The 23,403-nt window shown below is 46.8% G+C and overlaps 10 protein-coding genes across 10 annotated transcripts; 8 read left to right on the top strand and 2 right to left on the bottom strand.

The window, feature by feature from the left end:
• The first annotated feature begins 16 nt into the window (after positions 1-16).
• BDV27DRAFT_122346 (SDR family oxidoreductase) lies at positions 17-1,309 on the top strand. Its single transcript, XM_032065602.1, has 4 exons — positions 17-256; positions 316-629; positions 691-1,061; positions 1,109-1,309. Exons 1-4 carry the CDS (start codon positions 217-219, stop codon positions 1,143-1,145), a joined length of 762 nt encoding a protein of 253 aa, XP_031931538.1. The 5' UTR covers positions 17-216; the 3' UTR covers positions 1,146-1,309.
• A 555-nt stretch (positions 1,310-1,864) lies between these two features.
• On the top strand, positions 1,865-2,955 carry nctB (negative cofactor 2 transcription regulator complex subunit NCB2). Its single transcript, XM_032065601.1, has 4 exons — positions 1,865-1,978; positions 2,048-2,074; positions 2,240-2,499; positions 2,565-2,955. The coding sequence occupies exons 1-4, from the start codon at positions 1,957-1,959 to the stop codon at positions 2,682-2,684; spliced, it is 429 nt and encodes a 142-aa protein (XP_031931537.1). The 5' UTR covers positions 1,865-1,956; the 3' UTR covers positions 2,685-2,955.
• A 282-nt stretch (positions 2,956-3,237) lies between these two features.
• Positions 3,238-5,696, top strand: BDV27DRAFT_42648 (putative chromatin remodeling complex subunit (Arp9)). The gene is made up of 3 exons (XM_032076611.1): positions 3,238-3,312; positions 3,380-4,808; positions 4,865-5,696. Exons 1-3 carry the CDS (start codon positions 3,283-3,285, stop codon positions 5,452-5,454), a joined length of 2,049 nt encoding a protein of 682 aa, XP_031931536.1. The 5' UTR covers positions 3,238-3,282; the 3' UTR covers positions 5,455-5,696.
• A 269-nt stretch (positions 5,697-5,965) lies between these two features.
• Positions 5,966-7,534, top strand: BDV27DRAFT_42645 (putative C2H2 finger domain protein (Kin17)). The gene is made up of 4 exons (XM_032076610.1): positions 5,966-6,127; positions 6,188-6,261; positions 6,328-6,508; positions 6,578-7,534. Exons 1-4 carry the CDS (start codon positions 6,074-6,076, stop codon positions 7,304-7,306), a joined length of 1,038 nt encoding a protein of 345 aa, XP_031931535.1. The 5' UTR covers positions 5,966-6,073; the 3' UTR covers positions 7,307-7,534.
• Positions 7,535-10,122: 2,588 nt separating this feature from the next.
• BDV27DRAFT_167988 (zinc-binding alcohol dehydrogenase family protein) lies at positions 10,123-11,160 on the top strand (the record flags this gene model as incomplete). Its single annotated transcript, XM_032074649.1, has 2 exons — positions 10,123-10,604; positions 10,638-11,160. The coding sequence occupies 2 exons, from the start codon at positions 10,123-10,125 to the stop codon at positions 11,158-11,160; spliced, it is 1,005 nt and encodes a 334-aa protein (XP_031931534.1).
• Positions 11,161-11,286: 126 nt separating this feature from the next.
• On the bottom strand, positions 11,287-11,975 carry BDV27DRAFT_122337 (uncharacterized protein). The gene has a single exon (XM_032065600.1). It carries the CDS (start codon positions 11,920-11,922, stop codon positions 11,350-11,352), a length of 573 nt encoding a protein of 190 aa, XP_031931533.1. The 5' UTR covers positions 11,923-11,975; the 3' UTR covers positions 11,287-11,349.
• Positions 11,976-14,239: 2,264 nt separating this feature from the next.
• On the bottom strand, positions 14,240-15,302 carry BDV27DRAFT_122336 (NmrA-like family protein). The gene has a single exon (XM_032065599.1). The coding sequence runs from the start codon at positions 15,227-15,229 to the stop codon at positions 14,396-14,398; it is 834 nt and encodes a 277-aa protein (XP_031931532.1). The 5' UTR covers positions 15,230-15,302; the 3' UTR covers positions 14,240-14,395.
• Positions 15,303-19,150: 3,848 nt separating this feature from the next.
• On the top strand, positions 19,151-20,098 carry BDV27DRAFT_122335 (zinc finger CCCH domain-containing RNA-binding protein). Its single transcript, XM_032065598.1, has 2 exons — positions 19,151-19,586; positions 19,654-20,098. The coding sequence occupies exons 1-2, from the start codon at positions 19,286-19,288 to the stop codon at positions 19,980-19,982; spliced, it is 630 nt and encodes a 209-aa protein (XP_031931531.1). The 5' UTR covers positions 19,151-19,285; the 3' UTR covers positions 19,983-20,098.
• Positions 20,099-20,275: 177 nt separating this feature from the next.
• BDV27DRAFT_42632 (non-structural maintenance of chromosomes element 1 family protein) lies at positions 20,276-21,506 on the top strand. The gene is made up of 3 exons (XM_032076608.1): positions 20,276-20,469; positions 20,532-21,148; positions 21,201-21,506. The coding sequence occupies exons 1-3, from the start codon at positions 20,340-20,342 to the stop codon at positions 21,459-21,461; spliced, it is 1,008 nt and encodes a 335-aa protein (XP_031931530.1). The 5' UTR covers positions 20,276-20,339; the 3' UTR covers positions 21,462-21,506.
• A 301-nt stretch (positions 21,507-21,807) lies between these two features.
• On the top strand, positions 21,808-22,567 carry BDV27DRAFT_42634 (uncharacterized protein). Its single transcript, XM_032076609.1, has one exon. The coding sequence runs from the start codon at positions 21,902-21,904 to the stop codon at positions 22,424-22,426; it is 525 nt and encodes a 174-aa protein (XP_031931529.1). The 5' UTR covers positions 21,808-21,901; the 3' UTR covers positions 22,427-22,567.
• Positions 22,568-23,403: the final 836 nt, after the last annotated feature.

Below are 23,403 nucleotides of genomic sequence, written 5' to 3'. Positions count from 1 at the left end.
CTAGAGGAAGAGAGTTGCTTATCGATGCAGCACCCCACATGATTGTCAATGCCTGAGGTATCTGCCCCTCATCTGGTGCAGAAATTACATCACCGCCAATGGGAGCTCGTCACTTTTCCACATCTTCGACCTCGGTACCTTCGAAGTCAATCCAAACCAAACAACTTCTCCCCTCACTCATCCTAAAACCTGTTCTCATAAACCCGGCCTCGGAAAATGTCTGCCAAGACAATTATTGTCACCGGTGCCTCGAGAGGTCAGCAAAACTATATCAGAGCCGTCAATACCGGCGTTATTAACAAAGATCTACTGCAGGCATCGGTCTCGCAATCGCAAAATACCTCCTCACCTCCCCTCAATCGCACAACGTCGTGGTGATCGCTCGTAGTGTCGAGCCACTTCAGCAGCTCAAGGAGCAATATTCCAAGCAGGTGGAGGTGCTCAATGGCGATCTCGCTGATTTGTCCATCGGCCAGAAGGCCGTCGACCTAGCCCTCAAGTCGTTCGGCCGTTTGGACGGAATGGTTTTGAACCATGGTGTGCTGGGACAAGTGGGCAAGATTGCTCAAGCCGATCCTGAGCAGTGGAAGCACGGATTCGACGTAAACTTCATCAGCTTTGTTGCCTTTGTGAGTTCCATAAGTTTCCTGACAAGGTGTCAAGGTGAATGGGCACTAATTGGTCGAGCAGATCAAAGCTGGTCTTCCAGCACTTCGCGAGACGAAGGGCAAGCTTGTCTTCACTTCTTCCGGTGCTGCCGTGTCGGCCTACAGGGGTTGGGGTCTGTATGGTGCAACTAAGGCCGCGATGAACCATCTTGCGCTTAGCTTGGGCGAGGAAGAGCCTGACGTTACGACAATCTCCATTCGGCCCGGTATGGTTGACACCGAGATGCAACGCGAGCTGAGAGAAGACCATGCTACGACGCTGGAACCCCAGGTCCATTCCAAGTTTACTACGGTCCACAAGGAGGGAAAACTCCTCAAACCCGAACAGCCTGGTCATGTCATGGCCAAGTTGGTGCTTGATGGCCCTAAGGAACTGTCCGGCAAATTTCTTTCGTAAGTTTCTACGATCCTTGACCCTACGACAAAGCTGACCCAAACAGGTGGAACGACAAGGCCCTTGATGCCTTCCAGGCGTAAATTACAACCTATCAGCTTTACAGACAGTTAGCATAAACCACCATATGAGAATATGATAGAAATAGAACAGCAAAGTGGTATAGTAATCAGCCGAAAGATGAAAAGCAGGTACATTTTCATAAGCATTAGATGCAGAGCACCTTCATACTTAGCATGGAATGTGTATTTGTTCATCATACAAAGTTGTAGGTATAAGAAAAAAGCTCGAAGCTTACCTTGTCATAACAGGTTCATCATAATGTGGTCCGATTCGTAAGCTATGAGAAAAATTTCTAGATTACTTCAAAACTGTCAGTGAAGGCCACAAAAATCTCTTCATGACAAAGCAAAAGAGTGTAAATAATTTTCAGTAGTCCGTTTGGCTTGGACAGTGTACGTCACCATGAAAGGTATGATAGGGGCGACAACATTGTTCATCATTGTAGGAGAAGGAATGTAGGAAAGAAAATAAACATACCATTCGTGTTAGTGCTGCACACAGCTACCGTTTGAAAAGTTCTGAATTCCTCAACATCATAAGGACATTCTCGCTTCCCATTGTTGTGGGAAAGAGTGTGTGTGGAAGAGAAGAGGAAAAAAAAAAGTTGCAGAGCTAAGAAGTAGTCCCCAAAGCGGTAGGATTCTGCCGCAAGTACCCACTGGTTGTTCCGTGCCGACGCAGTCCGCGTCTGGCATTCGATCGACGCTACTATTTATTGTAAGTATAGTCCCCGCGCATTGGGAAAAAAAGTGATCCTTCACCTTGACGACGTCTTTCCTGTGCGTGTGAGCGTGTTTCTCTTCCAACCATTTCACTTCAACAAGGGACATCATGTCAGATCGCGAGTTCAGTTGTAAGTATTGTGTTCCTGAGTCTTGGCGCAAGCTGGCGGAATAGTGCTGACTGTCGATCTACTACACAGCGAATGATGACCTGTCGCTTCCTAAAGGTATGCATCCGAGTCACTCAGTTTTGATCATCCCAAGCTCCTCGCCCGAGTGTCGTTACGCCAAATGTCTCGCCTACGCGTACCTTGTCGTCTGAAGATGGCGACACGACGTCTCTACGTATCTACTGCCAGCGCACCCCATCCTAACTGATCGCGATTATTTAGCGACGGTCCAAAAAATTATCACCGAAATTCTACCCCCTTCTTCTGGTCAGGCCTTCTCCAAAGACGCTCGCGATCTCCTCATGGAATGCTGCGTCGAGTTCATCACCCTGATCTCCTCCGAAGCCAATGACATCAGCGAGAAAGAGGCCAAGAAAACAATCGCCTGTGAGCACGTAGAGCGGGCTCTGCGTGATCTTGGTTTTGGCGATTATATCCCGGACGTGCTTGCTGTGGCCGAGGAGCACAAGGAGCAGTTGAAGGTTAGTGGAATCACTATGTGCTGTGTTTAGAGGACGGATTTGCTGACGCGTATATTGCATAATAGTCGCGAGAAAAGAAGCAAAGCAAGATGGAGCAGAGTGGACTGTCGGAAGAGGAGCTGTTACGACAGCAGCAGGAGTTGTTCCGCTCTGCTACGGAGAAGTACCACGCTGCCCCGGAATAAATGACTGAGTTGGATATATGAATATGAAATGCGTTTGACTCTTGCTGGTCATAGAGGGAATGGGTTTGGAGTTTTGTCTTTCGGATGAAGAATCTCGGAGTTTAGGTTGTCTGGGATTGAAACCATGGTTTCTGAACGGGTTGGCCGGTCTTTTATTTTATTTTATTTTATTTTTCTTTCTTTTCCATTAGTATAGTTGCATTGATTTCTCGACTTCTTGCTGTTCAGTTCACGAAATACTTGGGCGTATGTAATACTACTTGTGTATGGGCTGTAATTTACGATATCAACATACCTTTCCTATCTACGGTAGATTAAGAAATCCGTGAATAGTGAGGCATAATACTTTTGAGGCTCAAGATACGCAGTTACCGTATCAATAGGCACATTGTATGCATTGTCGACCTTTATGTTATAGCAGTTCTAGTAGATTGGGTTGTCTCTTTTAAGTGGAAGCACAGACGTAACGGCCGCGCTTAACCCAAACGGGAAGCCGCCCAACCTCCCGCGCGCGCAAAGTGTCGCCGGCTGCAAACACCGCGGAGCATCCTGAGGCCGCGAAAGCATTGCGACGATTCCCCAAGCTTCATCGTCCACCATGCCGCCTTTCAAAGATGAGCACATTTTGGTACGTCACCCGCCATTCACTGCGTCCCAGGATCCGGGATCACCCCGTACTAATCCCGTCCCTCTAGATAATTGCGCCAGGCTCGCAGGTGACCCTGGCGCAACTGGGTCTTCCCGAATCATTCACACCCGCTCGCTTTCGCTTTCCCACCCGGATGTTCCCTGCCGAAAAGAAGGGCGAATATGAACCATATAAGATCCGCGAGCGGCGGCAGGAGGAGAAACCTAGCAATGGGACGGACGTGCCCAAGGAGGATGTGGAGATGAAAGATGCGGAACCCTCCGCTTCAGAAGGCACAGGCAACAACGAGGCCGCCCCCAAGCCCGAAAATGGAGAGCAAGAGAGCAAAAAAGAGGCAGCCGAGGGCCAGGAAACCAACGGGGAGACGAAAAAAGAGGCCCAGGAGATCTTCTACGAGGAGGATGTTACATCGGATGAGGGTGCTATTTACCCCATCGAGAACGGGCACATTGTCGACTGGCCGTGTTTCTTTGCTCTCCTAACACATGTTCACAATACCCTCAGCCCCCCATTTCACACGCCGATTATGCTTATCTCCCAACCGGCCTGGTCAGCGCGCGACCGAGAGGCAATCACGCAATTTGTGTTTGAGAAGTTCAAGACGCCCGCCTTCTGCATGATGGATTCCGCGCTCGCCATTTGCTATGGATACGGTACATCGACTGCGGCGGTTGTCGATGTTGGCAAAGGGAAAGTGGATGTCACCGCTGTCACGGATTTCCTTGTTAATGAGCACGGACGAGGGATTGCCCTGAAAGGTTGCGGTGGAGATTACATGACCGACAGACTTCAAGAGCTGTTGGGGTCGAAGGGCTTCACAAGAGAGATGTGTGAGCAGTTGAAGAGGAGTAACATTACCGAAATTCTACCTGCTGGAACGCCCTTGCCTGGCACCGCTGCCACCGCACGACAAAACCCTAACCCTGCCGCTTCGGCTTCTACGGGAGGACAAGAAGGAGGTCCTAAGGATGCCGTTCCCCGCGGTCCTGGTGAAGGCACTCAAACTGGCCCGGAAGGCACCAATGGAGAAGATGAAGATGAGGGCGTGCTGGATGTTGCAGCTATTGTCAGCGGCAATACCAGCGAGTTCCTAGCAAACAGAGAAAAAGAGAAAGCCGAGAAGTCGAGTTCCAAAAAGGGCTCGGTTGACCAAAGTGGGAAGCCCATTCGTCTTCCCAATTCCAAGAAAGAGAAGGCCTCGTTCCAATACGAGGAGTACGCGCGATTGGAGCCGGAAAAGGATGCGCCCAACGCTCCTCCACGTTACATCCGCCAGACACGAGAGATCGAAGTCGGTGTTGAGCGTTTCCTGTCTGCCACTCCGAAGCAACAAACTGGGGAGCGTTTAACCAGCAATATCCTTGAAGATATTGCAACACAGATCCACCATACTATTCTTGCTGTACCCGATGCCAGCAAGCGCAGCGAACTTTGGGATTCGTTGGTCGTTGTTGGTAACGGCAGTAAGATTAAGGGTATGCACCTTGTTTTGGGACCTAATATGGCCAGACTCGCTAATCAACGGATGTAGGATTCACCCAAGCCCTGCTTAACATCATCACACAAAAGTTCGTTCTCTCGCCATCTGCCACCATTTTTACCTCTGAGCTCCCTTCCAATTTCTCCACCCCCATGCCGACGGGAGGAACCAACACTCCCGCACCTGGTCAATCCGGACCGTACAATACCCCTGGCCACGGAGTGAACCCTCTGCTTGTTGCTGCAACACATTCGAACAATCCGGCGGCTGGAAACATGCCGGGAACCCCATCAATGGATCCTTCTATGGCTTCCCACTATCGGTCTACCGGCCATTCTCAGACCCCAACATCCGTCAAGACGCTGAAGCCCCCAGAGTACTTCCCCGAATGGAAGGAGCACAGCAACTCCAACGCTCCTGGGACCAGCGGGTCTGCAGGAATGAACAACGGCCCCAACGCTGGGCCTGGTGGCCCAGGTGCGCCCAGTGGCGGTCATGGCATGGAGGAAGCGGTATTCCTAGGAGCCCAAGTTGCTTCTAAGGTTGTTTTCGTTATTGATCAAGGTCTCAGTAAGGGGTTCATGACCCGTGTGGAGTATAACGAGAATGGGCCCTCTGCAATCCATGAATATTCCATGTGATTGTCCTTAATAGAATTAGTATATCGAATTCGACACTTTGTCTTATGTCAAACAGAGTTGAATTCAACAAGAAAATGTTTCTCCCCCTACGGCCTTGTTTAATGCGTCGGAGCTTTGTTGAACATGACACTTGGTCTTCTCACATATGGTTATTGTATTCTACGTGATGGCGTCCTTGATTAGAAAAGCAACCCTTTGTCAGGATGCGGTAGGATAGGTGGAGTCTGGTTGGTATTCCTAGGTATAGTACTACATATGGTATTCTTTATTTGTAAGTTCGTTGTAATCGAACTGTTCCACCATTGGGTCCATTGTATGTGGTGTCTACATAGTACCTTTTGTCTGCCTGAGGTACAAATTGAACTATATATGAGCTAACCTAATATGGGGTAGCGAGCTTTCTAGAACATCACGTGATTAGGATAAGGATGCTTATCTTATTTCCGCCTCAGCCTGTCTCCGCCGTCGCGACTTTCTCATGATATCAAATATATGACCACGAAAGACTGAAAGAACAGTTGACACCTACGCCTTTTACCTGAGCCGAAGAGCTCCCATCGTACTTCCAACAAGCCTCGCAGTCCACTCACGGGACCTACGCCACACACTATCTCTCAAAATGCCGCGCGCAGAAGCAGGAAGCACAAAGGCCATCAGCAACAAGATCAAATCCGTACGTCCCATCTAACCCACCGCAAGCATCCGAGAACAACAATGAACTGACCAAACACAGAAAGGACTTCAGCGACTCCGATGGTACTGTCAGATGTGCGAGAAGCAATGCCGAGATGAGAACGGTTTCAAATGGTAAGTGAAACATTGCCTCCTCCCGCATAGCCCCCAGTATACTAACCATGGATTCCTCAAACATAGTCACACTCAAAGCGAAAGCCACGTAAGAAACGCGCTTTTGGTTGGCGAGGATCCGAAGAAATATATCGAAGAGTACAGCAAGGACTTTTTGAATAACTTCCTTACTCAGTTGAGGACGTCTCACCAGGAAAAAGCTATACACGCCAACATATTTTACCAGACTATAGTTGCGGATAAGACGGTGAGTTGCCTTTCTTCTTCTTTTCGAATTCGTGGTTCGCGTTGGATAGGGGCTAATGAATGCGTATAGCACGTGCATTTGAACGCTACAAAATGGAAGAGTCTTACGCAGTTTGTGGCTTATCTGGGACGGGAAGGACTTTGTCGCGTTGAGGAGACGGAGAAGGGTCTTTTTATTGCGTATATCGATCGGAGTCCGGAGGCAATGAGGCGGAGAGAGGCACTCTCGAAGAAAGAGCGTCAGGATCGTGGTGATGAGGAGAGGGAGCAACGACAGATTCAGGAGCAGGTTGAGCGCGCGAAGCACAATGCGGACAGGGAGGAGGAGATAGATCCTGAAGCGAGAAATCTGCAGCGGAAGGAGGGTGAGAAAGTCAAGCTTAATATTGGCTTTGGTTCGAAGGCGAGCGACGAGTCGAAAACCGAATCCCCGAAACCACAGTCTCCCGAGGAAAAGGATAAGGCCGCTTCTTCGGCGACGCCGGAACCTGCTGCTACTTCTGCATCTCCAGATTCGGCCCCTGCTCTGGCCCCGGCTCCTGCTCCTGCTCCTGCCCAGGATGCGCCAAAGCCGGCAGTCAAACTGTCGATGTCATTGGGTGACAAGAAACCGAAGAATGTGTTTGCTGCTGCGGCGAAGAAGAACCCCCTTGCCGGGAAGAAGGGCCCCGTGATGGAAGCTCCCAAGAAGATGAGTGAGCAGGAAAGGATCATGAAGCAGGAAATGGAGACAATGGAGAAGAAGCGCATGCGTGGAGGATTTGGAATGCCGAACCCCAAGCGCCCGAAATTGTCGTGAAGTCGACTCATCACTGATATTTCCCCTTTACAAACGTCCAACAGCAATTTGGATTCTTGACCACTATCGCCTAACAGGTCACGCGTCGATTCCATACATCCCCACGGAATCTGATTATGATGGTTAAATGTCACCCGACTTATTCGAACTGCGTGGTTGTGGCTACGGAAAGTAATCACTTCCATATACGTTATACGGTGTGACACTGCTCGGTCTGCGGAAACATCGTTCTCAGCCCAAAAGTTTTGCCTAAGAATACTATATCGCAAACTACTGAACTATGATACCCAAGAAGAAATACAGGTTTACTTACTCTGTTCATGAAGCAAATATATAGTTTGCAGCGACTCTATGAACGGTTGCTCCAGACCCAGAAATGTCTTCAGTAAATAAAAGAAAAAAAATGTATTTTATGCTCTGCATGTTACATACATTCAATTCTCTTAGGATAGTTTTTACTGTTCATATTTCCATGTAGCAAAAGCAACAGACACCTTAGCCACGACAAATAGAACCGAATACTCAGTTCTACCTATAAGTCTTTCTAGTCATGCTCTAAGATCGCCACGAATCGATGAGTGATTCTAGACCAGGTAAACTTACCCACATCACCTTCATTACGTGTGCTTAGGCAACCCTAAGTATCTTACCACTCTTCACTACTACGTACATATTGTATTGAAATCGAGGAACTAAGGTCCTGAAAGGGCTACCGTGGACTGGACAGTGGATCTGTGGCCAAAATAGAGATTTAAATGACTATTTCACTAGAACTAGGTCATGGGCGACGTAGTAAATACTTAGTTGCTAATTAAAACACCAACTAAGAAAACCACACTGCAACATTCCCCCGGAAAAGAAGCTCTGGTTCTACCAGGGCTCGCTTAGCAATCTAAGGTCAGGGATCTGAACGAAGGAAACAGGAACAATAACATAATATAAGTAGGGACTGAATACTTATACTAGGACTCTCATAGCCAATTTAGTGCCCTGCGATCAGTAGACGCAATGTAATAGAAAGAAATTGAGACCGGAGATCTAAACAAGGTCTGTTTTAACAGGGGTTGCTGCTTGATTCGCAGCTAGTGGTAGGCTGATAAGTCGAATGTCGGGCTTGACGGAATGGCCTGTCGGGCGGATGAGGTAGGACATGAAGCCCTGAACTATACGAGAGGTACTCGTGCCAACACGTAAAGTTGAGCGCAGAGTTGTGAGCCCCCGTGCCCTTATTTATAAGCCATGGATACGAGGTTGCTAACTGCTTGCCGAGGAAGGCATAATACCCTATAGATACGACATACCATGCTTGTCCGTGGCTTGACAACATCACTAGTATACCTCGCAGTAGTCGCGTCAATTAAACATTCCTGTTTATATCAAAGTCGTAGCTGTAATTGTCGGTACATATTCAAACTGGTAACCCTAGTACCTCCATAACACACCAGCTATCCATGAGTTTGTTATAGGGGAATGGCTATTAGTTTAGCGCTATCAGATCCCAAACTCAATAGACAAACATCCAGTCAACAAGAGTCTGTCAACATTCGCTCATAGCTGACTCAACCGGGTCAAGCAACCAGAATACTGGTATAAACTGTGTCATCACATCTAATTTAGGCTGGTACAAGACCCATGAATCCAAGGGCAGCAGTTATGATCCGGCGAAGGTCGTTTATGTCCCATGCAAGCACTCTCTGGCTACCTGGGCCAAATAAAATGCGCTGCGGGAGGGAAATCTGGTCAGGGGTATTAGTATTCGGCTGTGAGGGTATGGAAAATATGATCTATACCTGATTAGATACAAAAGAAGAGAGTCCGGTTGGTGAAAGGGATTGACTATAGTACCTTGGACTCCTTCAATATCGATATCAGCAACAGTACCAGTACAAACAAGTTAGATAAAGTAAACTGACTGGTTCCGACCCCGGGCCGAAGGCCTAACAGGTCATTTGTTGTCAGTTGTCTAGTTGAAATCCATTTACATAGCTGATCGTGCCACCACTTTTGACAGTCGTGGATTTCTTCTGGCATCACACGAACCCAGAAGACACGTTTGACTGCATCATAGTGTTTCCTGAAATGAAAATATCAATTTAGACTTCAGAGAACGTAAATGCTAAGTATATGTTCTTATTACCGGCATGGTCGCTCGACGGTGTCGTTAAGATGGTCAACAATCTCCCACCCCCAATCCTTGGGGACGTCCGTATACACAAGCTCCCGATATGATTTAGCTTCTTTTATCAAGTGCAAATCATGAGCCTGAAACTCAACAGCTGTGGGAACTGTGTTGCTGAGCATGATCGATTATATATTTGAAATTACGAAGCCTAAGACGTTCTCGGCAATTCTGAATGCTCTTGCCACAAAAGGGCATATGGGCTTGAAGTATAAGAAAATTAAGTAGGTGGAGAGAGTTGTGAGGGAGCCCCAGCAGCAGAGGGTGGTTGATGAAGAAGTCCCAAGCCTGTTCGTTCTTTACAATCCAGACACTCCTTCCGAGTTGGACAAGTGAGAGCAATACCAATCGTCACTGCATTCGCTATCTACTAGTATTGTCCACAGTAGCCTTGTAGAATCCAGTAGAGAGCATCGTAGATCTGACGTTAGGCGGATATCCATTAAGTCCGATAGTACCGATGCCCATCCCTACCACCGCTATCCCCGGCCTCTCTCAAGATATACTCCACGAAGGTTACTCATAAATCAGGACCTATGTTTCAACGTTTGATATCATACGCATGGTTATCGTCTCTGTTTTCTGTCAGTCGTTTATAATCCCGCCGAATTATTTCACCCCTGTTGAAGAAGCGACCATGCCTCCTAACAACCGCGCATCATGGCTCATGGCCAAACAATCACCCAACAGCGTTGTAGACGTTGCACCATACACCACTCCCTCAGCTAATGAACTCGTCATCAAAACCAAAGCGATAGCCCTGAATCCAGCCGATGTCGGCATCCAGAAACTCGGAATTCTCTTGAATGACTACCCGGCAATTCTAGGCTGCGATTTCGCCGGGGAGGTCGTGGAAGTTCACCCCACCCTGGCTGAAGTGTATACTCCCGGTGATCGTGTCATTGGTGCAGCCGGTCCATTGAACAGGAAGGACGGCAAGTACTGTTATTCGGCCTTCCAAGAATATGTGGTTCTGAAGGTGCCTTCCATTGCCAAAATCCCCCATGGGGTGGCATACGAGGATGCCGTTGTATTGCCACTGGGAATGAATACTGCTGCTAGTTGTTTGTTTGCGGAGCAGAACCTTAGGCTGGGGGTGCCTTCTAATCATGGGACAAGGTCCCCTAGAGGGAAGACGCTTTTAATTTGAAGTGTAAGTAGCAGTGTGGGTGCGTGTGGTGTGCAAATGGCTAGCCAGGCTGGCTATGAGGTTGTCGGGGTGGCGAGTAAGAGGAATCATGAGATTGTTAGAGGACTTGGAGCAAGCATGTGTTTTGATCAGAGCGATTCGACGCTCATTGATGATATTGTGACATATCTGAGGGGTAAAGAGGTGGTTGGGGCTTATGGGGCTGTTGCGAGTGATTCGGATTTGGATGCTATGTGCGAAATCCTCGACAGGTGTGATGGGAGGAAATTGGTGGCATCGGAGATACCAGGTGCAGAGCAAAAGGCAACGAAAGGTGTGCAAATTGTCACTAACTTCGCCACGGATATAGGTCAAAGTGGGGTTGGAAAGGCTATCTGGCAATGGCTGACTATAGCCATGGAAGAGGAATGGATAAAGTATAGGCCGCAGCCAGAGGTTGTCGGGAAAGGGCTAGGGCGTATACAGGAGGCTATTGATCTGTTGGCTGAAGGTGTTAGTGCGAAGAAGTTAGTCGTGTCTGTATAACCTACGGTAGATATAGCTGTTTGGCAATGTGGACACAGAATTGAAGCTAATTTAACTGACAAGAGAAGTGAGACCAGTCTCATGCCTAACTAGATTATGCAATTTCTATATAAGGCCGTAGAATACGCCCCTTCTCCCTTCCCTTCCATATCACGATGCTCAGTCGTAGAGCCAGACGGCTTCACATAGTCAAAAATAGTCATTGCGCCTCCTGATCGTCCACCACAGAGTCAACCCCGTGAAGAAAAGCGAAACAGAAGCAAGCCCTATAAGCGCATGTAACTGCTGGCGCGCAGCTCCATTCCCAACCAGCCTCTCGCGTCCATCAACCTCAACCTCACACCAAAGAATATTAATCCAAAGGCCCACTCCATCGTCCGTCAGGACTTTATCCCATGTATGCGCCTTCGCACACACGAACCACTCCCCCGGATCACCCTCCCGCGGCATGTAAACAACGGCACGATCCCAGTACGAGAGGACCACAATCGCTGCTATCCAGCCCAATACACAAACTCCGTCAAGAACAACACCAAACCAAGGTGTATACGGCAGACAACAGGCGAAAATGGCCCAGGTGATATAAACCTGCACGACCATAGATAGCCCCACGATGCCGATTAGGACGCATTCGGCTGTGACTTTGTACATTTGGTGTGGGGCGACGGCGCCGTAGGCCATTGTTGCAATTAGGGTCGCGAAGAGAAGGATGCGAAAAACTATGGCGCTGGGCCTTTGGCTTTGGCGTTTACGGGGGAGCATGACTGGGATAGTTTATTTTTTGTTCAATTCCGCTATCAGCGGGTACATTATGCAAAATTGATGCAATTAATAGGGTTAAGGTGTGACAGCACCAGGGGAATTTATTCTCTTGTTTTTTCTTGCCAAGGAAAGCCCGAAGCTCTAAGCCTCAATCATGAAATCGTAGAGATTGGACAACGTGCCCTATATCGGCCCCCAGCCAATGGTAGTCTTCTATAAGCGCATGTGGAATCCTTCAAGTTGCCTGACCCTAGAGCCAAATAGGCTAGTGTAGATTCCAGTATAAGCCGAGGCATGTCCGAAATCTGGGGTATGTACAGCTTTTCTAGTAGCTCCATTGGCTGGATGATACAGCCGATTATATAGACGTCATCTCGGAGGAACGTTTCGGACGACCTGCTTCGCCAGGTGTATGTTTCGAGTAGGAGAATGAATGGCACGGCTGTCGAGAGCAACACAAAGCACCAAGCGATAGTTGAAGACGCCCAAGAGTCCCTGAACTCCTCTTCAACTGCTTCGGTGAACCTACGATTATCACAGTCAATAGGTATCACAGTTCCAAGCCCGGCGTCATCGGTGGTGTTGAAACGTGGAGAAAGGCCGATTCTGAAAGTAAATGGCGGTGGGACAATTTTAATAGGTGGGCAAAGCAGTACATTTAATATATTAGAATAGTATGGACATATATGAGCAACATATTCATTCTCCGACTGCCATTTGCCCGCAGATTGTACCGCGACTTATTGACCTGTTCCCGCCGCCCAGGCCGCCAGGTTTCAGGCGGGTATTGCCTATTATTTAGTACTGCCGGGCCATTCTCCTTAGAGGACAGCCTACAAATCCATGTTTTCATAGGCCAAGATAAAACTTAGAGTAAGAATCTTAGACCTTTAGACCTTAGGCTTTTTATACTTAGTGGTACTAATACAAATTTGAATTCTCTCTTCAGATAAAAATGTTATAATAACAGTTTAACTTCAATATAAGTAAAAGTATAAGTAAGCTTTGAAAGGGTATTAAGTAGAGTGGCACGGGTTCCCCGCTAGACCCGACCCGAACCCACCCCAACCCGGTCCAGATATAGGGAATCCGAGCGGGTTTTTCTTAGTATTATAACATCGATTTTCTAGATTTTTTCTAGATTTTTTCTAGATTTTTATATAGATCTAGAATATATATATATATATAATATCAATTCTATATATATAGAATTGGTAGAGATATAGAGCTTAAAAAGATTTTATACTAGGCCTATTTAGATAACATCTGTAATTAATAAGTAGTATCTTACCTAATTAGGTTTAGCCTAGTGTTGGCGGGGAAACCCGCGGGTCGGGGAGGCCTAAACCTAGCGGGTTTTGGGTCGGGTGCAGGGAGATCTATCAAAAACCCGACCCGCGTGCAACTCTTATAAACAATTTCCTTCAGGCCTGCTCTTGCCGCTAAGCAAAGCAAATAATCTCTGTCCACCAGTCGTGATAGATTCAGTTCCGAGTGACTAAATAGTATTTTGGTAATAGCTACACTTTTCTTGGTAATAGCCAGGCTGAGTGGAGTGCTTTGTTTGTAGTCCACTATCTATATATCGCTTTGTCTCTCCAATAGGAGTCGTACTAGGTTCTCATTGCGATAGGTGATGGTATACTATATAGCATTTTGACCCTTGTAGTCTTTGATGTTCATAGCTGGGTTGAAATATTTCAATAAAACCGATACCATAGACAAAAGTCCCCTCTCCAGAGCGTATAGCAGAGGTGTTTGTTTTTTCGTATCTTGCCAGTTAATCGCTGCTGCGTTTTCCAGAAGAAGTATGAAAACAAATTTCTCATTAGTGTAGAAAAGTGACGTGCGAAATTTACGATCCATGGCATTTGCATTTGCCTGGTGGTTCCTTAACAGCTGTTTTGCGAGGTTGGTTTTGCCAGTTCGAGCGGCCCAAAGTAACGCAGAGCTACCCTGCTGATGAACGTTGAAGCTGGATAGATATGGGAGGACTTTGTGGGTGTCGGTTTAGCACTTCCCGTGGTCAACTATGGTTCATATCACCTATGTTAGCTTACTGGATTTAGTCACTTAACCTCTACCTGCTACTAGTGGCCGTGACTAGCCTCACGTTATTAGACATTCGAGTGGCTCATAATTGATGCCTCCGATAGGTATCCTGCTTGAATTCCTGGGAAATGGCGAATAATCAATTTGTTTATGACAATCCGCCACCGTGGACGTCCTACCGAATTGTGTGGGATAGAAGTGCGCAGAACCAGGGAGAGCAACACGGAGTCTACAATATTATATACTTGATCATGTCCTGGTTTATAATTTCTTCATCTCCTCTTCTAGCCTACTGAATCCTTCTATCAGAGCCATCCATCTCGCTTCTGAGCCTTCTAACCTCTTCCCTGCCGTTCGTTTGCCCATAGTGAACCACCCGGTAAATGTATTTGGTACCTGTATCACAGACCAGTACCATACCTTATTCCTCACCCAACATGGCCCTTAGCACATCAGTTGGTGTACGCTTAGGTGCTGCAATCTCCAGAACTTCTTTGCTAGTGGTAGAAGCTCTGCATTTACCTTCCCATAGAGTCTCTAGAGCATGTCTTCCAGTCATAATAACATTCTTTGACTCCCCTGTATTCGCATATACCTTCTCATAGCTCGCCTGAGCTAATGCGAGCAACTCCTCATAGCCAACATCCTTAACCTTAATACCGGTACGCTGCTCGACCATCTCAACGACTTGCGCCCCAGTGAGGTCTTCCGGTCCATTAAGGACATATTTTGCCTTATTGTGCCGTGCAGGATTTTCTTGGGCCAAGAGATGGGCAGCGAAAATCCCGATCTCGTTCGAATCAATAAGACCCATAGGTGTATCCTTCGATATAGTAAAACTCAGTCTTCCCTGCACTCTAGATTCGCGGTACTTCTTGATGAAGTCAACCGCAGGAGCGAGGCCCCACTGCAAGTAGAGGTTTGGCTGAAGTGAGGTCCACATTAGACTGTTAAATTCGGGCGAGCTCAAAAGAGCCTCAATTGCCCAATGGGAGCGTGGATAGTAGGCTTTGCAGTCTGGGCGAACATTTGCGGCAGTGGTTGAGATTCGAACAACATACTCCAGCTGGGCATAAAGGGCGTTCACAAGAAAGGTGCTTTCCTCAGCAAACTGATTCGGATTGTTATGGCATGCGACGTAGGCCCTAACAACCTCGTGTTCCTTCAGCCAGTCGACGGTGATGTCGACCCAATTTTTCTCCATCATCTGAACGCCAGGGACATTTGCGAGATTCTTTGCAACTGGAGAATCCATAGATCGCGTCAGACCGATCACTTGGTGGTTGCATAGTGCTTTGCTTTTCTGAAGCAACCCAGGTAGGGTTTCGGTCAGGCTGCGGCCGGTGTTTCCGGTTGCACCGATAATAAGAATAGTTGGAGCCATAGCGAACGGAAAGCGAATATATTATTGGTGGTTTTTGATAAGAAGAAGTGAATAAGTGCAGATAGATTTAGTCCTCTGCCCGGGAATTTATATTCTGTAGAGCCGCCGAGGGTGACAAATTGCTTATAAACTAATAATGCCTATGATGTATTGACTTCCTACGAAAGGGACGCGGTGCGGGTGTGCGAAGACACGGATAGGGAACGTTATTCTTCCAAAAAGGGGATGCAGCTCGAGGATAAGGCCTCTTGGACGATCAATAAGCGTGAACCAAGGAAAAAGCAAGGCCACATACCACCCACTGGGTAGAATTCGTGACATATGGATACAGGACTTTTTGAACGTCAGATCATGGGAAGCTATATGGGTGGTTCTCATGAGTTAGGTGCAAATTTGGCTATTCCAGAATCGGTATACAGCTCGACAAATAATCAGTTTTAGTGGGGCTGATTACGGAAACAACAGAGAGCTAGTCAGAACTGTGGATCCCTAGTAGATCCTGAGAGGCCATTGCCTTCCGTGTCACTATAGCCGATTGTCGTTTTGCATGGGGGGACTTATTCCACTGAATGTTTCAATGTCGATGAAGCCCACTTAGTCAACATCTCTGTTCAGAAAGCTGGGATCCCAATTGCAATTAACCGACCGGGCTTTGATGGCTCCTCCCAACTACCGCGTACTCCAAACAATTCTATATATATTATCGAGCAGGGTCGGTGGATTCAGGATAAATGCTTCCTATGATATGGAACCAATATCACAAAATTCCCCATATATCATCATTGGCACTTTATGGACACTCCTTCGGTTCGGCCGTGTCAGTTGTGGCCGCTGCCTTATATAGTGAAGCTTCAAAACTATCCACTCCTCGATATTCTCTATCTTCGCTTATTGTTGCTAGCCTCCGTGTGAAACGGAAGTTTTTAAATAAAGATCCCGAGACTCTAGCGCTTGATGGTCATAAAATCATAGTCTCAACTGATTATAAAGACGGATTTCTTACTGGTCCTAGAATTACATGCGAGACAAATATTTTTGAGCACAGTTCCAGAGTCAACACGCATATGTTATTGGAGGAAATGAATGATATCAACACTCTTTGGTCGACTTATTGGACAAAATATGCACAGAAGGTGGCCATCCCACTTCTATATCACAGCACGGCAAGACCAATCATGGATATTATCTGAGGACACTATACACGCCAGTGGGAAGGTTGAATTATTATTTGATAGTGAATTTTAGGAGTATTATTGCTATATTATTGGTTGTACATTAATGGACCCGATTCGTATGATTCTCTAAGTTAATATTGTAGGGAATTTCGCCGTCCTCGAGACTAGATACGGCCTTGAGTATAGAATAGGACAGGGGACCATAGCGGGACTACGGAGCTAATAGCGGGACTATCGATCAGTGTAAAACGTAGCCAAAATTTACTCTGATAATTGCTGTTGACGTCTAGTCCATTCAAAGGGCGCTAATCGATTATATTTTCACTCCCCATATTCAGTTATTGGAACTGGTGGGCAGTCTCGAATAGACTGCGACAGTCGAGGCCGACCAGTAACGACAATCACTACCATTTCCGGAGTAAAAAAAAACCTAGATATAGTAATTAAAATAGTATAAATTAAATTTTAAATATCTATTAAATAAACTATTAAATATATTGTGATCGCAGCTACGCTGAGGTAACGGTACTATAGAGCTACGTGAGGGGGACCTTTCCCCTCAGCTACGGCCCTAGTGACTGCACCACGGGCTTAACCCTACGTTGCTTAACTACCCTATGTATATAAAGGGCGTAGCGACCCCTACCCTTAGTAGGAGGTCGGCAACCCTCTATCTCTCATAGCATACCGCTACTATCAATCACACGAGAAATGGCCAATATTCTGCTTTTAAAATATGATACTACCTCTCCCCTATTACTATAGGGGAGAAATGGGTATACAACTTTATTAAGTGTACACCTGAGCTTAAAACCTGCTTTGTATATCGCTATAAATATTAACATACTAAAGTAGAGGATCCTAAGATTCTAGGTACTTGGTTTGAGCAGGTAAATTAGACTATTTAGAAGTACGGTATAGCTTCAAGCAAAATCTATAATTTTGATAAAACAGGATTTGTAATAGATCTGATAGCTATAGCCAAAGTTATTACTAGATCTGATGTACCAGGCAGGCTATTTTTATTACAGCCAGGGAACTGGGAATGGGTTACTGCTATAGAATATATATATTCTAATAGATAGGCTCTACCTCCCTGTATTATTTTCAAAGGCAAGGTGTATATGGAGGCCTGGTACGAGGATAACAAGGTTCCTTCTAATTGGAGGATTTAGGTTAGTCCTAATAGCTGGATAAGTAATGAGATTGGTCTATGTTGGCTGCAGAATTATTTTATATCTCTTACTACCGGCCGATCTATGGGAAAATACCGTCTTCTTATTTTAGATGGCCACGATAGTTATCTAATATCTCGATTCGATCAGGTCTATGCAGAAAATGATATTATATTAATTTGTATGCCTGCGCACGCTTCTCATAAGCTTTAACCGCTTGATGTTGCTGTTTTCTTGTCTTTGAAACGCGTGTACGGAGACCTAGTTCAATCTAAGATACGCTGCGGGTGTAATTATATCGATAAAATCGATTTTCTGAATGTATATCCTGAGGTCTATACAGAGGCCTTTACTAGTAGTAATATGTATAGTGCTTTTAGAGCTACTGGCCTAGTTCCTCTATCTTCTGAGTTTGTTCTATCTGAGCTGACAGTTCAGCTTAAGACCTCTATATCTTCGGGTAGTAGACCTAGCAGTCAAGGCAGCTTAGTGTTTATAATATCTTATATAGTCAAGCAGCTGAATAAGTCAGAATCTAGCTTTAAAAAGCTGTTTAAAATTCGGTATTGCAGTCCTGATTTGTCTATTAAAGCGGGCCTAAATTAAATAATAAAAGGCGCTGAACAAGCTTTCTATAATGTAACAATATTAAAGCATCAACTTGAGCATAATCAGGCTGAAAACGAAAGGCAGATTAAAAAGCGAAAACGCTCTACTATATAGATTACTTTTGAAGAAGGTATATCAGTATCTGAAGCCCGAATTCTCATAGAGCGCCGAAATCAGGCAGATGAAGTTATATAGGCAGATAGGGTTTAATGTACTAAATCGGGTTCTAGGCGCGCCCTATCTAAATGTTCTGGCTGTGGTGTACAGGGTCATAAAATCACGCACTGCCCGAATCGATAGAACTACTTATATTTTTATAGGAGTCTAAATTCATGGTGTTTTGACTATTTTTATTTTTATATGGGTGTAGGGGTGGCCGCTCGTTTACTGATTACGTTAAGACTGAATACTATATAATAACTAACTACAGTAAGCAAAAGCTACCAACAACGCAGAAGAAAGAGAACCATGACTACAGTAGGCGGAAGCCACCAACAACGCAGAACCATGACACTCGAACAACTTCTGCCGCATGGATGGATTCAGATCCCTCTTTTTTTTTTTTTTTTTCCCTTTCGAAGGGAGATCATGAAGCTGCTGAGCAGCTGATAAAAGCCTTAATTGAGCTTCACAAAGTCAAGTGCGGTTCTTTTAGTGGTTCGAGAGACTTGAGTCTGCCTGTACTATGAAAGGAAATATTATTGAAATTATTGTTGGATTAAGCATGATTGCCACCTGAGGCGGAAACGTTAGTCAGCCGGAGATACGCACGTGATCGAGCTATCCAGAATCTTCAAGGAACAGCTCTCTCCAGACATCTCCGCACGGTACGCGCTCACCTTTCCTGACATAATCGAGTCAGGTCTTGTATCACCTTTACCTTCATTCTTGATCTAAAGTCTCTCTTGAATTTTTACGTTCTTAAATTCCTAACTTAAAGACCGGATCGCGCGCATTACCTTGTAACAATGGCCAACTATCTCGCCTCCATCTTCGGCACGGAACAGGACAAGGTCAACTGTTCGTTCTATTATAAGATCGGCGCATGCAGACACGGCGACAGGTGTTCTCGGAAGCATGTCAAGCCTTCATACTCGCAGACGATCCTGATGCCAAACATGTACCAGAACCCGGCATACGACCCAAAGAATAAGATGAACCCCAGCCAGCTCCAGAACCACTTCGATGCTTTCTACGAAGATGTGTGGTGTGAGATGTGCAAGTACGGAGAGATAGAGGAACTGGTAGTGTGTGACAACAATAATGATCGTAAGTTGGAGTTCTTTCCCGCCCAATACTCGAGCCATGGAGCTGCTACTAACGTTTATTACCCTAGACCTTATCGGCAACGTCTACGCCCGATTCAAGTACGAAGAAGATGCGCAAAAGGCCTGCGACGCTTTGAATTCACGCTGGTATGCAGCGCGACCGATATATTGTGAACTATCGCCGGTCACAGATTTCCGAGAAGCATGTTGTCGATTAAATAGTGGCGAAGGCTGTGTGCGTGGCGGATTCTGCAATTTCATTCACCGGAAGGACCCCAGCAATGAGCTCGACCGTGAACTGCGCCTGAGCACGAAGAAATGGCTGAAGGAGCGCGGCAGGGACGCCCGCAGTGTCAGTCGCAGCCCCAGTCCGGAGCCGACGAGGCGGAGATATTAGGTGTGGATTTGCTTTTTGTGTTCTGCATGTGGCGTTGGGGAATTGACCTCTGTCAACTGTAATTTTTCTTATACTGTTATGATATCAAGCCCTGGTTGCGAGATTTATGGCATTCAAATTGTCTTCGGTTGAAGCTTTTATACCTGTAGAGTACCTTAACAATAACGACTGTCAGTTTAGAGCTTCTCGGCATTACCCCATCTGGAAGTAAATGTTGGTCTTGGCAACCGGCGCGGGAGGCGCGTGGACCGCGTTTAAACATCTCTTTTACACTGCTCTCTCCCCGCAAAACCCCTCGTTACTGATCCCGCTGCCATAACCATATACTCTTCATTCGGTAGACTGCACATAGCGAACATGGCGAGCCGTAATGACGAGGGTGACTATGACGATAGCAACCGCGCATTTCTGCAAGCTTTTATGGCCCGCTCCACCATGACCTTTGCGGAGGCAAGGCTTGTTCTGGCCGCTATTTTCTCTGTGCATGGTATTTATTGAGCCTTTCCAGCGATTTCATGGTGAGACATTGAACTAACATTGTGCGAACAGAAGGGGAGCCGGTCTCAGCAGAAGATGTCACCGAAGACGACCTCGCATCGTACATTGCCGCCGCAAATACCACCATCTCACCATTCGACTTGGAAATCAGAAGTACACTCCGCCAGTCACAGGTAAATCCAGAAGGGTCGGGGAATCAGACACCAGAACGGGTGTATGCCCTTGTCAATATCACCAGTGACGCCTTGACACAGCTGGCGACCACTTACAGCGCGGATGAGATTTCCTTCATCAAGCGCATCCTGGATGCCATGTTCGATACGAATAATACGAGACGGTCCGAGGCGATGGTTGTCAGCGGCATGCAGGCTATACAGTTGGCCAAGGCCTCGTCCGGAGATGCAAGCCGTCGGGAGTCGAGTAACGCGACGCAGAGTCAAGGCGGAGCCGCACACTCGCTAACTATGTCTCAAGCGGAGACGGTGTTGAAGCAACTCGTGGAGGAGGGATGGCTCGAAAAGAGTAGGAAGGGGTTCTACAGTCTAAGTCCGCGAGGGTTAATGGAGCTACGAGGATGGTTAGTGGCGACGTACAATGACGAGAACGAGGATGGCCGGAGGATGGACAAGATCAAATTCTGCGCTGCATGCAGGGATATTATCACGATGGTGAGTTATAAATTCATTATGTATTTGTTGGAAAAAGCTGCTGACTGCTTAGGGCCAACGTTGTGGTAACCGTGACTGTGCGGGCCGACTCCACGACCATTGTATCCGCAACTTTTTCCGCATGCAACAGGCGGAGCAGTGCCCTGTGTGCCAGGCTCCATGGCCAGGTGATAAGTTCGTTGGAGAGCGCGCAATCACCTCGGCAGAACGCCAGATGCAGGGCAGTAGCCGAAGCACGAATACGCAGCGTCAAAGCGATGTCGGATCCAGTTCACAAATTCCTAGCGAGGACGGAGCGGCTGACAGTGACTGAGGCCAACAACTGACCTAAACTTTATGCTGCCCCACAGCGGCTAATGTGAGGGACCAAAACTCGTGGGGTTCACGACGTCGCAAGATATCCTACGGCTGAGCAGCCATCAGCCGTTTCCAGGGATTTCGCTGCACGTGGGTAGCCTGCGCAGCACGATCTGATTGCCACTGGCTCCCTGTTGCTTGCGCACGGTGATGCTCACCCTTTGCCCATGAGGGTCTTCTGGACGCCTGGTCCTGGCTGGGTTTCATGGCTCATATTAGCCCTTTTATCAACAGAGCGAGTTCCTGTACAAAGCCTCCCTGATCGACTGAACTATACTAGTTTCAACTCGCAGTCGACCAGCATCGCTGCAGATGCTCAGTACTCCATACACCGAATTAGGTCTGACCTCATTAAACCCACACAAAGACTCAATCGAATGAAGGAAAGACTAGCTCATGAACAGAACAACAATACAATATTTACAACACATGAAACTCAAAGCATGCACCCATGTATCAATATCCAAACAATATCATCAAACTAATCGCAACAGCCCAGACCTTTACCATCCCACCCTTGACCCTCAGGGTCTTCCCACTGTTCCCACGCACACACTCACCATCTTCACAATGCGCGTCACTAAAACAACATTTGGTCCCACAGCATTGGGTATCCTTGGGACAATGGTAGCCACTCTCCCCGCAGCAGATTTCAGAATCCGTATCGTAGCAAGCAGAACGTCCGCATTTGGCATTTCCGGACCGGCAACAGGTCCCGTCAGACGAATCGACGCATTTACTCGATATGGGGCAGCAGGAATCTCCGCACTAATTGCAAGATTAAAAAATGGACCTTCAAGCCATAGAGATGACAATAAGATAGGGCATACACAGGTAGCGAGGTTGGAGCAACATCCTCGTCCACAGGATTCTAAATATGTTAGGGCGGTTCGACTAATTGTGGCGGTGGTGGTAAACTAGGATCTATACCTTCTCCAATATCACAGTCTCCTGCCCGAGAGAAGAGACTCTTTTCGACAGAGAAGGCAAACTGCGTAATGTCCGCGAAAAGAAGGGAGTCAAGGCTAGCATTGACATACGCTGCGGGTGCTTGGAGGGACTGCATGACTGTCTAAGACTTTTTATATGACCTTTAGAAAAAGCAAATATGAAATAACTGGCAGAGCTCATGTGGAGCGGATACTTTCCCCACCTATATATACATCAAGCACTCCTAGTAACGCTTGGCTTCGCCCCTCCAGGAGCATCTACTCCATTAAAAAACCGCATGAACATAGAATGGCACGGCGAACCTCGGACATTCAAGTCATCGTTCTCATCTCGTATCTGCGCCAAGAATGTCCCGTGCCCCAGGACCCTTCTGGTGTGGCGGAGATCCCTCGTATTTGTCTGCTTAGCGGGGAGTTGGTGCGTTCAGCCTTGTGTTGTATGAATGCTATATGGCTATTTGACTCATTGGCGTCTTGTCGGGTGTCGATCGTTGACTCTGTGCGGGGAGGTCGGTATGTGTAGTATATGTTGCCGTCCTGGCAGGCAACAAAGATCATATGGAAGCCATATAAGCACATGATCGAAATAGCGTTGCTCAATAACTTGAAAACTTTCACTAATGGGTAGTTCTGTGCCATAGTGGTGATTTATATAAGAAAGTTGGTGTAGTAATGGCAGGCACTGGAGTTGATTAGGGTTTCGATTTCTCGTCGCAACTGCGTGTCAACACCCCTGTGAAAACCAAATTGTGAAAATAGAATTATAGTATTCAGAATATTAATAACGTATCTGAGATAATGATATTTAAAATGTAGTAACCAATAAAAGTCCTTGGAGGGTGGTGTGGTACTCATGCGCAAAGCAACCAGGGTACGTTATGAAGAAATGCTTAGGCAGCGACAAGAGAAACCGCCAACTCTGCTTGGACCGTCGTTGTGCCGCCGTGA

This window comes from Aspergillus caelatus (genome assembly GCF_009193585.1).
Source record: "Aspergillus caelatus strain CBS 763.97 unplaced genomic scaffold BDV27scaffold_22, whole genome shotgun sequence".
Lineage (NCBI taxonomy): Eukaryota > Fungi > Ascomycota > Eurotiomycetes > Eurotiales > Aspergillaceae > Aspergillus > Aspergillus caelatus.
This window is presented reverse-complemented; position numbering and strand designations above follow the sequence as displayed.